At 37.5% G+C, this 15,462-nt stretch overlaps 1 protein-coding gene across 4 annotated transcripts in view; it reads right to left on the minus strand.

Annotated features, from left to right (window-relative positions):
* abca7 (ATP-binding cassette, sub-family A (ABC1), member 7) overlaps positions 1-15,462 on the minus strand; it is a 36,727-nt gene that overhangs the window by 18,376 nt on the left and 2,889 nt on the right. For all 4 annotated transcript variants that reach the window (XR_007424848.1, XM_022669723.2, XM_049465709.1 and 1 more), the window contains exons 4-24: positions 13,661-13,802; positions 13,062-13,183; positions 11,294-11,412; positions 10,985-11,179; positions 10,172-10,264; positions 9,256-9,490; positions 7,351-7,490; positions 6,927-7,043; positions 6,612-6,809; positions 6,234-6,439; positions 5,918-6,094; positions 5,368-5,590; positions 4,328-4,549; positions 3,837-4,041; positions 3,544-3,657; positions 3,024-3,195; positions 2,205-2,336; positions 1,217-1,356; positions 996-1,133; positions 193-407; positions 52-109 (exon numbers count right to left, since the gene is read on the minus strand). Coding sequence is in view for 3 of the 4 variants with exons in the window: in XM_022669723.2 (XP_022525444.2) it covers positions 52-109; positions 193-407; positions 996-1,133; positions 1,217-1,356; positions 2,205-2,336; positions 3,024-3,195; positions 3,544-3,657; positions 3,837-4,041; positions 4,328-4,549; positions 5,368-5,590; positions 5,918-6,094; positions 6,234-6,439; positions 6,612-6,809; positions 6,927-7,043; positions 7,351-7,490; positions 9,256-9,490; positions 10,172-10,264; positions 10,985-11,179; positions 11,294-11,412; positions 13,062-13,183; positions 13,661-13,802 (3,363 nt within the window). In the remaining variant the exon portion in view is untranslated. The remainder of the gene's footprint in view (positions 1-51; positions 110-192; positions 408-995; positions 1,134-1,216; positions 1,357-2,204; positions 2,337-3,023; positions 3,196-3,543; positions 3,658-3,836; positions 4,042-4,327; positions 4,550-5,367; positions 5,591-5,917; positions 6,095-6,233; positions 6,440-6,611; positions 6,810-6,926; positions 7,044-7,350; positions 7,491-9,255; positions 9,491-10,171; positions 10,265-10,984; positions 11,180-11,293; positions 11,413-13,061; positions 13,184-13,660; positions 13,803-15,462) is intronic.

Raw genomic sequence — 15,462 nt, forward strand, 5'->3', positions numbered from 1 at the left:
AATTACGGTATTTGCTTAAACTCACATAACATATTTAGGCTATTCTCTCACCTGAACTATTGACCTCACTTCCAAGTCCAGTGTCATCACTCCTGGTAGAATCTGTGTCCTAAAACACAGAGGAACACAGTGTTACTGTGGCCAAAAGCCAAGCATCTATTACAGAGCTTCGGCCTTTTAAGATGGGCTTACATTTACAGCCGCCAAAAGCTTTCCACTGGCGCTGGTTGGCGTCCGGCTCTGGAGCTCCTTCTTTACCGCAGTGAGGTAGTAACCTGTGCCCAGGTGTGACTTTAGAAAGAGTGAAGAGCCACAGCAACACAGCTTCCCCTGAGAGATGATGGCGATACGGTCACCCAGAAGATCAGCCTCATCCATGTAGTGTGTAGACAGAATGATTGTACGATCTGAAAGCAACATAGTAGATAGTATATAACAAAATATTAAGGAAATTATGCATGGCAACACATCATGCTGAGAGAACAAAGAGAGGTATTTAAAACTAATAAATATAAAATATTTTTGTTATAGTTCTAAAAGCAAAGTTGTTATGCTTTGCTAAGCTGTTTTGTGCTATGCTAAGCTATTTGGCGCCTATTCCAAGCTGTTTTGGTGACATAAACCAGCCAAAAAAAGCAGAGGATGTCATTTTTACCTTTAATCCACCATAAAAGGAAAATGACTAATTTTGAAGCAAAATAACAGGGTTGTAAATGAAGACTGAGCAGATGCTTACTATTTATACATCAACTTAATATTAGAGATGCACTGAATATTCTGTCATATTTTTTTTTTGTTTCAGTTTTGGCTACAAATTTCGGTTTTGGTGCTTCATTAACAAATATACTGAAAAAATACACTCATAGCACAGTTACCTGACATATAACATTAAACAAATCAAACTTTACATTTTCAAAAGAAGGCAACTTTGGTCCTAAACTTGTGATGTGTTTCAGTAGTTTACAAAATAACTGATCAGAGTAAAATGGAATTACCTTTGCGGTATTTGAGCAGCAGATCCCAGATCCCACGTCTAGAATAGGGGTCAACACCAGCAGTGGGTTCATCCAGAATCACAACCTTTGACCCTCCTATGAAGGCTATAGCCACTGAGAGCTTCCTCTGCATGCCGCCTATGAAGATAAGGACCAAACAAATGAAATAAAGCAGACTGAAAGAATCCCTTTTTTAAACTATAAACTGTTTTGGTGAGCACCTGAGAGGTTCTTGGTCTGTTCGTGGCGTTTGTGTGTTAGTCCCACATCTTCCAGCAGGGAGGCCATCTCCTCCTTTACTTCAGAACTGCTCATGCCTTTCATATGACCATAGAACCACACATGCTCCTCCACAGTCAGCCTACAGTAATGCAGAGGAATATTGCAAACATTTAGCAAACAATATGCTTATTAACCCATTCTGTGTATGAAATCATTAAAACTTCCTTGAAGGTTTACAAACGGTTTAATTTTATTTTACTTGTTTTAATGAACTCTATTTTTATGAAAAGAAAGAGACTGTTATTGAGGCACACATGTAGGTCTGTCACAATAACTTTTTGTTTCTGAAGAAAAGATTTTATTAGAAATAATTGAGATAACTTATTTTTATTTTAAAGCCATTTTATGCCACATAATAATACAATTATATGCTTTTAAAGAGTACCGGTAAATTAACTTTAATTATTTTTAATTTAAAATATATATTTTTGCAATTCATTCGGTCACTGTATGTCACAAAGTTATAAAATATTCTTAAATGCTTTTTGTGTGTGTGTGTGTGTATAAATACACCAATATTGATACATTGATCACTACCTAACTGGCTGAAATATTTGTAATGTCCACGGTGGAACACATAGAAACACAATATTATATAAGTTCAGCAAAAAATTTGGGTCCTGTCCATATCATCACTGTCCAATGAAAAACACTTATCTCCAAAACAGCAACTTAACAGGAAGGAGAAAAATCCTTGTAAACTTTCAATGGAAGTCAATGTTAAAAGAGTTAATTTCAGGTAATTTTGAAGAGTTTCTATTGGTCAGTTCATCAAGAAATTTTGGCACAGTTTAAGGAATAGTTTGGAGATAAGTGTTTTTCATAGGACAGCGACAATATGTTATATGATAAGTTCATAAAAGAATTACTGCAACAAACCTACAGAGTGCAAGAGATGTACAACTTCATTACACAGTAACATCTTACATATCGAAGAGGACATTGTGCTGGGGACACACTCCCAGTGTTCTGCGGATTTCGTTCATGTCTGTGCGGATGTCCATGCCTTTAATATACACCGAACCAGCAGTTGGGGGAAACAACCCTGTCAGGATAGACCTGTCATAAGAAATGATACAGCAATTAGTGAATTACACTTTGTTCACAAAAGGTCACTTTGTATGTTTTTGTGTATTAAGATTGGATCTAGGTAAGGCCAAGTCACATAAAAACACAAGTATAAATACAATTAAAACCCCTTTAAAAATACTAATCTGATTGCCCAAACCACTTTAGGAAGTGGTCTGAGATGCATTTGAGCCATGTTATATATCAATGTGAATGCATCTATTTCTCCAAGATAAATTTCACAATAAAAAAATCCTAGCACAACTGAGTAACAATCAAATTTGCTGCTGATGCAGAATATTGCATGCATTAATACTGCCAAATAAAATGTAATATTCATTTTGTTGCAGTAGTGTATTCTTAAATTGTTTTACATTTTTTATTCAATGTTTTGTTATAGCACCAAGAATATTGTTAATGCAAAAATACTCTGAAACATCATGATATTATTTAAGGGCCATATCGCCCACCCCTACCACACAAGAATCAGATTAACCAAAGACACTTTGACTAACCAGAGACACTTTTAACTGTCATGTGTAAATGTATGTGGCAAATATCTTGTCAGGATACAATCCAGATACAAGTCATACAAAGTGACCAGGTGTAAACAGGATCTTTAATCTATATTTTTAACTTCATATAAAGTGTATTTGGAGTAGTGCTTGTGGTTCATACAGTGTGGTTGTCTTGCCAGCTCCGTTGTGACCCAGGAACGAAGTGATTTGCCCCTCAAAGAACTTGACGCTCAGATGATTGACAGCAAGTTTGGCTCCCTTTTTATAAATCTTTACCAAGTTATGTATGGCTACACCAAGGATTAGATCAGATGGCTCAGCTTCAATTCGATCTGCAAAAGAACAACAGAAGCAACATATAAGTAGCCTAAATTAACTTAATGGCAGAACACACAGAAACAGATACTACTAATGGATTTATGCTTGTTAAATATAAACAAATTACTTACACCCAAATAAATTAAATCAACCAAACTGATGTTTTTTTTTTTTTTTTTTTTTCTTTACCTGAAGCCTATTTTACTTCTTAGGTAAACTGGCCGCATAACTCCAGTACAAAACAAACGAATTAAACTGCTTTTACGTGGTAAGCTATATTTGAGCTTACAGGTAAACTGGTGAGATTATTTAATTCAAAATAAATTTTCCCCCATATGACCACAGTTTGCCTGTGTTCTTACTGTCTCCTTCATCTATAGGTGCAGGAGGAATGGGCAAACCAGCCTCCATCAGAGCTCCTCCCCAGTATTTCAGCTGGAAGACAAAATACCAGGGTCTGGGAATTCCATACTGCCCTGAAAAAACATTCAAAACAATATCCATATCCAAATCAGACATTTCACAACCGTATAAACGTTATTTCATACCAATTATATCGATATTTATATATTTAAAGAGCAAAAAGTCATGTATGAGCCTGCATACTGTGTACTGTGTATTGTAAAATAACTTGTAGCTTAACCTGACTACCAACCTGGAAACACAGCTTCGATGTACCAAGTGGCCACTCCATAGATAAAGGCATCCACATAGAGCATTATGATAGAGGTAGATAAGCTGTATTTGTCTCCTTCAGTAGGGCTGGACCACATGTTGGACCACTGGATGCCCAGCCCTTGCTCCTCGTACTGAGACAGGTACTCACAGCCAAACCCAAAGGCTACTGGAGACAGAAAACTCTGAAAGACAAACAAAGCAGTTATATTTGTCATATAGAACAAATATAACACTTAAATACACACAACATATTTAGTATATAGTAAAAGTTGTGACTGTTTCCCTACAATTATTTCTCAGTGAGAGATAATTTATATTAATTTACACCTACTAAGTAGGGGCAGTGCGATTTTCATAATTCAATCCGATACGACACAGTTTGACTGAATATGATAATTGTTGTGCCATTAGGATAGTACTACTAGTTGTGCCAAGATTTAGAAAAGGAATCCAAATAAAAAAACTCACAGCTAGGATCCTATGTACGCTGGTGAGGTATTCCCTCCAGGACACACACAGAACATAAGGCAGGTAAAGGGAGAAGTATGCAAGGTCTCCACAGGCTGCTGCCAGGTTGGCCCGGGAGAAGAAGGTGCTGATGAGGAAGCACAGCATGATGGTGGCTGTGGCAAAGGCAGACAAGAAGAAGAAGACCACCGCGGGGTCACTATAGGGCAAGATGTCTCCCACCTGAAACAAAGGAAACAACATGCTAAGACCTGATAAATGCCTTTCATTCATATCCTTAATTGCTCCTTGCACTGTTTCACAGAATCTGCAATACTAGAACTTTTTCACATCTTGTCACCTTACAACCACAAAGTTAAATGTATTGTTTTATTGAAAATTAGCGATAGACCCACACAAAGTAGTACATAATTGTGAATAAGTTTGAATATGACATATGGTTTTCAAATTCCGAATCAAATAAAAATCTGAAAAGTGTGATGTGTAAAAGTATTCAGCGCCCCTATATCAATACTCAGTAGAGTCACCTTATCTTTCGCTGCAATTACAGCTGCAAGTCTTTTAGGGTATGTCTTTACCAGTTTAGCAAATGCTTTTTCATGTCTTGGTAGATTTGCATAAGTAAAATACTTTTTTCCAATTTTGGATGATGGATCAAACAGTGTTAAATCAGTGTTTAATATGCTTCAGGACAAACATTTGTAGTTTAAGCAGTTAAAAAATAAGTTTTTGTTCTTAATCAGGCTCATTGTTTGTTTGTTCCAACAATATTTAAAAGTATAGTAGTCTCTCATGGTGACAGTATGAGAATGAGATTACTCATGTCGGCTGTAAATTAAATCTATTGTGTGAGAACAATTATTGCTTTTTGTATTTTTTTGGTTGCAATTTAGAAAAAGGTATTGAAAAAAGTACCATTATTTTTTTTAAACAATACCCAACCCTATCCAAGTCTGACCACAGTGACATTTAAAATGTAAAATATTTAAAAAAATGTCTAAAAGTACCAAAGCCCTACTTGTGTCGTATCACAAGCCCACCTTCAGCACAGTGACGAGAAGCAGAGAGCTGATGAGGAAATTCAGGTAGCTGCTGACAAACCAGCTGAGCCAGAGAGTCCCTGAGCTCAGTCCCATAATCCTCATGGTCTCCTTCAGCCGTGCTTCCTTCTCATATACCACGCACTTGATGATCATGGCTACTGAGTAAGTCCATGCCAACGTCAAGAAGAGAGGGAGTGAGCGATTCAGCACACGCAGGAAACTGAAAGGGAAAGAGACCCAGTAAAAGAAATATTTGTTTTCTGGAGTGACCTTTTATTCTTACCGCATGTTTTGCACTGTTAGGCGCATCAGATTATAAGGCACACTATCAATAAATTTTCTGGTCTATTTTCATACAGAAGGCGGACCAGATTATAAGACGCATTTTATGCGACATTAGTAAGGAACAAGGGCGTCACCATATTTTTCTTCTAATTCAGCATGTGTCACCGCTGGGTGGCAAAACCTGTAAAGTTAAACTAGGTAAACAAAACTTTAATTCTTAAAAAAAAAAAAAATGATGTATGCTACTTTTATGAAAACTCACACATCATCCACGAAGCACGGATAGGGCATCTGCTGTACATATATCCCAGTAGATGGTTGCTTGCCGCTGAGTACTTGTGTTATTGCTCGCTCCACTAAATCCTGCACATAGACAAAGCCACCTCTTATGTATCGCATGTCACTGAAGGGGTCTGCAGCCGGGCCTGGGTCCCAGAATCTGGAGAACATAGAAATTCAGGGTTTGCACAACAACAGACATTGCATACATTTAAAGTTTGTTTCATGAAAGAAAAAAAAAAAAATATATATATATATATAATAAATAATAATAAAAATATGCACTGCTTTAATTGTACTTGTCTTTGATTTTATTGGTGCGTGTAACATCATCTACGTCCATCCGGATCTTGTACTTGACATGAGGGGGCAGGTTTGAGGAGGAGGGATCTGGAAGGAGGAAGACAATTCCAGCCCAAAACTGCCGATCCTCCAGCAGCTCCAGAGCCCGCTCTACCATCTCATCTTCTGTATCCAATCCCTCCATTTTGTTCTGGGAAAAACACTGCAATAACAGAGTGAACATTAGAAAAGATTTGAGCAATTATCCCATTGATGAACCCATTAAACTCTTTACTGACTGCATAATTTAGTGTTTCACAGCTTCAACAAAACTCTGAGCTGGAACAGCTTTTAAAGAGCAAGTGAAACTGAACCACTGCTATAAGAAACGGTACCTTTGTGACTTGTGACAAGGTGCTAAGAGAGCTATTGAGATCCTGATACAGGTCCAGCCAGGTGGGAGGTGCTCCTTTTCTCCTGGGAGTGTCTGGATCAGGTGTAGAGAGGAACTGGGCAAGGCGAGACGCTGTCCATGAGGTGTTCTCCAGCCGCAGGTTCACCACCACTGCCACCTCCGGCCGCCTCAGAAAATCCTGATGCACAGAGAAGAGAAAACAAATGTTTTCTTTAGAATAAATAAATCAGATGTTGGTAGAGACTGTTCTTTTACAGTGTTTTTAACAATTTTGTAGTTTCAAACTTCAGAAAACCTTCAGCAGTCGGATCTCCAGGCTGTTCTCCATGAATCTCTTGATTCTGGGTCCCACCTCCTCCCATGCTCCATATACCTCTTCCAGAACGTCCAGCGTCTGGAATGTCCTGTTCACCTAATAAACATCTCAGTTTATTTTTCATTACGACTTTAAAGCAATGTTTTATGTTTTGATCACTATCTGATGAAAAATGGTTCATTGTTTTGCAGAAATTTGCTATTTTCCTTCTTCCAACAATCTAAATTCAACTCACAAAGAGCTTATTATTCAAATGATTAGTGTGTTTAATGAGGTAGAAAAGAAAGCAACATAAAAAAATATGTAAAAAAATAAAGCAGATAGCATTATACCAGAGCACTATAGTTACTGCACTTAAATAAAAAATAAACAGCTGAGAATTGTTAAAAGCCAAAAAAAGCACCTCTTTCATAATACGGCGCGTAGCAGGAGTATCTGGCGCGTAGAGAATTTTCCCAATGAAAAGTGGCTTAATACCTCTCCAGAAAATGCGAGAGACAGGATTCATTTCCAAGTTTTGAATCATGCTTTTACAGAATGGACCTAAAAGACACAATTAACAGATACAATACTACTCAAATGTTATTTGAAAATGACATAAAATACTTTTATATGATATCAGCTAATACATTTATCTATCATTGGTATTATCCTTTTTATTACTCACACTACATGGCCAACGTATATGGACTCATTATTTTTTTTCATTCTACAACCCACTCAGCCATTAACAGCTTCAAATCTTCTGGGAGGGCCTACCACTACACTACTCTCCCATTCAGCCATGAGAGCATCAGTGAGGTCAGCCACTAATGCTGGGAAAGGCTTGACTTACAGTCATTCTTTTAATTTACATCCAAGGTACTGGATGGGGCTGAGTAAGAGTAAGGGTTTGGTGCAGGCCAGTTTTTACCATTCTTTACTCTTCTCAAAGAATTTCTACTTTTTAGTCTGTAAGATTGATATGTGTGAATGTTCTGTGCTCTGACAGACTGTCCTGAAATACTCCTTTTACCCTTAGAGTGAAAAGGTGGGGCAAACTGCTAGGTGAGTTTAAACAAATGTCAAAAATGTATTCATTCATTCATTCACAATCAGCTGTATTGATCTGAGTTTGCATGTATGTATTGTATGAACAGGAAAGTTTGAATTAGAAAATTAGAGACCACTTAAAAATGATGAGTTTATTTGATTTTACCAAATTGAAAACCTCTGCAATATAATCAAGAGGATGATGGGTGATCACAAGCCATCAAACCAAGCTGAACTGCTTGATTTTTTGCACCAGGAGTGGCATAAAGTTATCCAAAAGCAGTGTGCAAGACTGGTGGAGGAGAATATGCCAAGATACTTGGAAACTGTGATTAAAAACCAGGTTTATGCCACCAAATATTGATTTCTGAACTCTTAAAACTTTATGAATATGTACTTGTTTTCTTTGCATTATTTCCTTTATAAAATGAGGTCCAACTAGGCCTGTCACAATAACTACAATATCAATTTATCAATATAGACATGACCTCAATAAATACTTTGAGCTTTGGGAATGAGTTGATATGACAACTATGTTTAAAAGGAGATTTTTTATTTATTCAGAATATTTAAACTTTTTAATCTTCCAAGTTACATGTAGAAATGTTTTTTATATAATTTTTTTATATACTTTTTAACTTTTTTTTAGATGGTTCAGACTTCTAAACCAATTACAGAAATCTGACCCCCTTTTGCGAGCATGCTTATCACAGTATGCAGTATGGCCACAACAGATTATGCTCGCAATTCCTGTTCCAATTATCTACTATAATTATAGATGAACCCTTATTTAGATACAGAAATAAAAGACATTTAAGGAATGTATCTGCACCTAAAAGATGTCAAAATTCAGAAAAATTAGGTGAACTGCCAACATGCCACAGTCCAATGCATGCAAACTGTACACAATGTAACAAAAATATAAATCTTTGTTTAGACACTAGCAGACTTGCGCTGAACACCTCAGTTTTATGATAAAAATTTCCATGATATAAAATTTCCCTTCACTGGAAAAAAGAATGCATCCCAAAACAGGAGATACAGTCCCAGCCCATTATCGCATCTCCACCAAGTTCTCTAGACATCAACCAACCCAATATTAACTGAAGCATGGCTATAGTCTTGATTTTATCTGCCAAGGTATAGATACAATTTCCAAGCCTATTAATTTCAGGGGCTGTCCACATACATCTGGCTACATAAATGTTAAAATAAGAAAATGTTTGTGTTATGTATTTGATGAAGCAAAAGCGTAATGAATTGAAATCCTACTAACTGGTTGTATCGTTTTCCAAGTCGGTTTCCTCTGACCGGCTCCTGCCCAGGAAAGACTTGATGTCTTGATCTTCATACCAGTTAAAAGAGGGAATGCTCTCCCCGTCCTGCTCTGGGTGACCACACATAATCCTGGAGAAGGCTTGGAAGCGCTTTTGGGGCAGAGCCGAGCTGTTCTCTTGAAGCAGTAGCCGGAGATCTGTGTTGAGCTCAGAGAAGCTTGACAGAGTGTATATCTGGTGGAGGTATATGTTGTGGATGGAGAAAACAAACTGATTAGCCTTAACATTAAATACACCTGCCAAAATATAATATTAAAAACATTCTGGAGCCAAAACAGCTAACCTGTTCAGGCATGGACTCAAAAAAAGGTACTAAACCTACAATAAACTATATCTACCCCTTGAAAGATGCTACTGTATCAAGATACTCCATAATACTTACTTTAGTGAATTTCATATCTTGTATGATCATTAAAATTTGTGGACAACCAGCTTTGCATGATGAGATATGAAATGTTATACAACAGTTAGTTCCAATCCTGCAATGTGATTGGCTGAAAGGCTTTCTATCAGCCGGTAATCCACTGTAACCGAAGCTCTCCATGTATTACTCCACCCAATACAGGTAACCTAACAACGATGCAGTGCTTACCAGCCAAACAGAGCAGCTACAAACAAAGCAACAATGGAACTATTTTAACTTGCATGCCTACGACAGCACAGCAGTGCCAATATTACACATTATAGCACAAACCTTAAGTGTATTATTGCTTAATTAAATAACTTATTCAAAAGTTCAACAACAGACCACAACAACAATTATAAACATAAAGGCAAAACTAACAATGCAATAATGAATGGAAACAAACAAATAGCAGGAGTAGGGAACTAGAAGACTGATAGACTGGTGCCTACATTATCCATAATGGAGGCCAGTTCCTGAGCTGCAGAGGCGGTTGCCTGGCTGAGCACCTGTAGGTCGGCAGCACTGGAGAGGAGACGCTCCCTCTGAGAGGAATGTGAATGCAAATTAGAACGCAGACATGTGATTTAGGGTAAACAGTTCAGAAAACAAAGCATACAAAAAAAATCTTTTCATTTGTGATGAGCTTGAAGTGTTTTTTTTTTATCTTAGGCAAGGTTTAGGAAACCCATTCCAGCACGATTGACAGATAATTGATAGACAGATAAGTCAAAAATAAATAGGTAAAAAAAATCATATTAAACAATATCTGCAATAATTACAAAAGTGTTACCATAATTACAATTGAAAATTTTCTTATGGTTATTGTATCTAAAATATAAAAATTCAATCCAATTAAATTTCTTTAGATCCTGCATTAACATATTTTACACTAAAGACAAATATACAGTTTGGTGGATGCCTATAAAATGAACTTATGTCCAAAAATGTAAAACAATCATAAACCATAGTACACAAACATTACCCAACAACATAGTCTTATATGGTAGATATTTCTAATAAAATTACTCATTCATAATACAGCAACTTGTGTATATGCAATGTAATACTTTAGTTACAATGTGTTCACTGTCTAAAAGGTGGAATAAGAACAAGGCTGTAGAAGATTATAGGCCCGTGTTTTTGATTTGTGTCTTTCACTGCCAGTGTTATGTCACCCACTGGCTGGCTGTTTTTTGTCACACAAATACTGCAGAGAAGAAAAGAAGAGCAACAACAGAATTTAATATGTATAGGCTACTGACCGTGAAAATCTTTCTAAAGTCCATCTGTGAGAGAAATATCCGTTCGGCTTGCTGCAGCAAATCTGAGGGAACAGCACACAAGTCTCTCTGCAGGTGAGTAAAGGAGGTGTTTCCTTCCATTGTGAGGTAACGGCCCAAGAGAGTGGCATTACAGACGATTTCAGACAGACGTAATCCCGATCCTGTCAGAGCAACCTTCAGAAGACGAATAACATGAAGAAACTTAAATAAACAAAAGAGAATAGCATCTGTGAAGATTGTTGGAACAGTACAGCACAGAGATAAGGTGCATAGATTTAGAAATCTCACCTGGAGGTTGAGTCGTGCCTTCATCAGGTGATCCACAGAGTTGGAGGGAATGCTGCAGTTGGTACGCAGGAAGGAAGAAAATGTCTCGTTTGCTCTGAGGTATTCTCCCACTGGGAAATCTACAACAAATCAAGTGAAGACATTTTATGTGACACTGTAAAACATCTCTAACAGTTCATTATTATAAAAACAAATTTTTGCTTCTGCATCAAATCTATTGCATAGCCTACATGTAGCACAGGCACACTATTATGTAGCCAATGCCATATGAGTATCCTCCCCAGAAATGTAACTATGTTTGGCGCTAACACAGACCACAACAGATAAAAGTATTGTTCTGCCATTTATAAATTCAGATGGAAGAACTGAATCAGTTCAATTATTTCAATCATCTCCTCTGAAATTTTCTCTCTTGTTCAAAGCAGAAACTTTAGTAAATATATCAACAGCTATTAGATCCAACTCCAACATAATCCACTATTGTTTGCAGTACACCATGAAGTCAAAGGTTGCATAGAAACCACTAAGTCAGGCAAGTGTTTTGGCAGTATGATGCACACCAACACAAAAGCATATATGCTCACAATAGTGTAGGAAACCCCTGCATGTTGTGGTACAGATTTTACATTAATTCCATGCAAAAGTATTAATTGGTCTTAATTTGAGGTCACGTCAAGTTTCTTTTAATGGCAGCATGTCGCTAATGTTCTTACAGAACCCACAGAAAAGCTCATTATCTATAACAAAATGACATATTTATGTTCTGCCTACATCTGTGCTCTATTGATCAAGCGATCAAGTATGACTTCTTTTATTACCTTCAATGATTTTGCGCCGCTACCAAAATCGACTGGACCTCTGAAGGTGTCCTTTGGTATCTGTTACATCTATGAACCTCTGTCACTAGTTCATCGAGTGTCCTTTCATGAAGCACTTTTGGTAGGTACTGACCACTAAATACCGGAACCCCCCCCCCAAAATAACCTGTCTGGTGTTTGTTTGGAAATGTTCTGACCCAGTCATTTACTCATCACAATTTGCCTCTTTTTAAAGTGGCTCAAGTCCTTATGCTTGCCCACTGTTCCAACATTTATCACATCAACTTTAAGAAATTAAAGCTTTACTAGGTTCTAGCAGGAGACTATAAATACTGCCTTATTCTTTTCTCAGCCAGATTCACCCCTGCTTCCATCAGTATTTATAAGATATACATTAGGTATCCTTCCTCCCCACCCCCACCAGGTTGGTCCTGCCTGGTTGCCGAGTGGGTTGACTTCACCCACCTTTGTGTGTATGGATCTGCTAGGTCCACATGTAGCAAGAACTGGGCCTACAGAGTCTTCCAGTATCAATGACTGTTCACTTTATGTCCAAAATATCCTGTTTGAGAGATGCCACTGTAGTTGAACCTGTCAGTGGTGTTAATGATCAGTGCAGTTTAGCTAAAAGCTTTTCCAATGCAGCAACAGCATCCAAGAAATGATACTTTTGAGGGCAGAGCTTTGATAAATCAATTATGCAACATAAGATCAATTGTATGTGTGTGTGTGTGTGTGGGGGGGAGACAAAACATACTTTATATTGGATATACACTATGAGTCAGTAACTGCTGCAAATGCCAACTTAGTACATGTGGCATTTTAACCGTACTCAAGAGGATTATATGTTTTCTCCAGTTCCACGGTATTGATCCTGTGAAAGCATTATTCCTTTCAGTGAAACATGTATTGATTGTATGTGCCTCTGCCAGACAAAAATTTGATCTCACTTGGCCAGGCATCCTGTCTCTCGGCCAGTCTCTGAACAGCAAGAGAAAGGTCATCTGTGAGGGCTGTCCAGTCACTTGTGTTGGTGAGGATATGTCCAGCATCCACTAACAATCGAGAGATTCTATGAGAGAAGAAACGAAAATCTCCATTAAATATTAAAAAATATAAAGCACCCTCATCATTAAGCTGTGGATGAGTGAAACAGTTTATATGGAACATATGATCAGGACTTCACAGAACCACCACAGAGCAGTGATACCGATATGGTGGTGGAGTTTTAGAGTGTGTTATGCTGGTTTAAGTTTTTTAAACACAGTGTCCCCTCACTTTCCATTCTATTAGACACTTCTACCTAGCTGGTGCACCCTGTAGATGTAAAGACAGAGACGGTTAGAAGGTTTTATGTTGCTGCACAGTTTGTGTTGGTCATTTCCTGTTCTGTGGTGGCCTTGTGGGGTCCTAACAAAGTATGCAGAGAAATTGACTGACTAAACACTGTAATTATAGAACTATAAAATGCTCCTATACAGTCAGTGGAGCCGATCAAATAGACAGTGACTGTAGTAGCATAAAGGTAGCCATAATCTTGTATACTCACAAGGAGTTATCAAAGTTCGCCAGTTGTCCCGGTCTCTCCCCTGGAGTTTGGTAGTGGAAGCATGGGTTGTTAACATTGCAAACAATGCCCTGCACCCATGCTAAAGTGCCTGCAGATGGGAGTGCCTTGTTGGGGAAGTGGCCTGAAGGCAGAACATATTTTTTTTAAACAGCACATGTCTAAAACTATATAATATATGGTTTGTGAACATCCATTCTAATCAGTTTATTAAATATACTTCAGTATATTCATTTTACTTTAAGATGTACCCACTGCTGTCACGAATTGCATATAATCTCCACTAGAAGGATTGCCAACAAAACTGGATGTTCTAAAAAGGGAGCTAAACATAAACCCAAGGTCACCAAACCCAATTCCTCTAGGGATGAGCTGAAATGGCATTTAATCCAGAATCAATCATCCAACATCAGTACCTGTCCTCACTAATGCTGTCTAATGGCTACAATAAATCGAATTCTTACAGCAATTTTTTAAATTCTTGAATAAGTGGTGGAAACTGTTACAGTAGCAAAGTGGGGACAGGTGCCTTTTTATAACCTTGATGCTCGATAAAACGATAGATAAGCAAACATTTGGCTATATGGTGCATTAAGCATTACAACTGCCTGCTTTGTAATTTTGCAGTCTGCACATTCATTATAAAGTATCATTCTAGGCAGAATACTGCATCTATATTATGAGACAGGATCCAGCATCATTTTTACATTTCTCATGAAAGCTAAAGAAGGCTGCATTGACCTGTGGGATGTGGGTGTGTGAGGTCTCCTGCATTAAATGTGGATAAAATGTCTGCCATAGTCACATGGCACGATCGATACAAAACCAGTAAGCTCTCCACTGTGCATGGCAATGTCTTCTATGATGTATTCCCATGACATATGCTATCCTGTATTTTGAGCAATATTACATGTCTGCACAAATTCTGAAATTAAATTCTGAATTGATTTGCCACCCAACATCAGGCCTCACTGGAATTCTGGAACTTTACCTCACTGGCCAGTGTTTAAACTCCCTCACAAGAGAACACCACAGGTGTGGGCAATATCAAGATACTTCCTAAAGTAACAGTTCATTATCAAATGACATACTGCTATCCCATGACTTTCAGCATGTAATTGTTCCTTAACACTACTCAGTAACAAAAGATTCTATGTAATTCAAAATCAAATTATAATAGAATACACACTATTGCAGTCTGCCTTATCAGCATCTCTTAGCCAATTAAGATGCTTGTTTCTAAAAGTGATCTTAAACAATTATTGGACGGACCTAATTACATTGCACATGGGTGATGGTGTCATAAGAACTTCTTAGCTGCATTACAATCAATTACAGAAAGTAAATTTGCCTGGTTCCAGTACACATATTTTAGGCTTTAGCAACACTTGGTGTGTATCAAAGAATTAAAAAGGGATCACTACTGAAGTCAAGTTATTGGGAATTTTATTAGCATTTAACCATTCTAAATTATTCATTATAACAACAAATATTTTTAAAAAAATGACAGACGTTTATGGTATATATAACATGCTAAAATCTAAATACCATACTTCACATCTTGTGACTAAACCCATTTTAAGGATTCTGGGACTTAACATATTTTTGAGACTTTTTTCTTTGGCAGGATACTGAAAAAAAAACAAGAAACAGTTTGCAGGTAAAAACCCAAGAATGGCACACTGAAGCACAGTGGTTGCAGCTAATCAGCTTAGTTGATTTGGCTGCCATTTCGGTGGGGGTGGAATGAGTTAACAGTAAGCCGAGTGCATAGCGTGAGGAGA

The sequence above is a fragment of the Astyanax mexicanus genome, chromosome 16 (genome assembly GCF_023375975.1).
Source record: "Astyanax mexicanus isolate ESR-SI-001 chromosome 16, AstMex3_surface, whole genome shotgun sequence".
In the NCBI taxonomy this organism is placed as follows: domain Eukaryota; kingdom Metazoa; phylum Chordata; class Actinopteri; order Characiformes; family Acestrorhamphidae; genus Astyanax; species Astyanax mexicanus.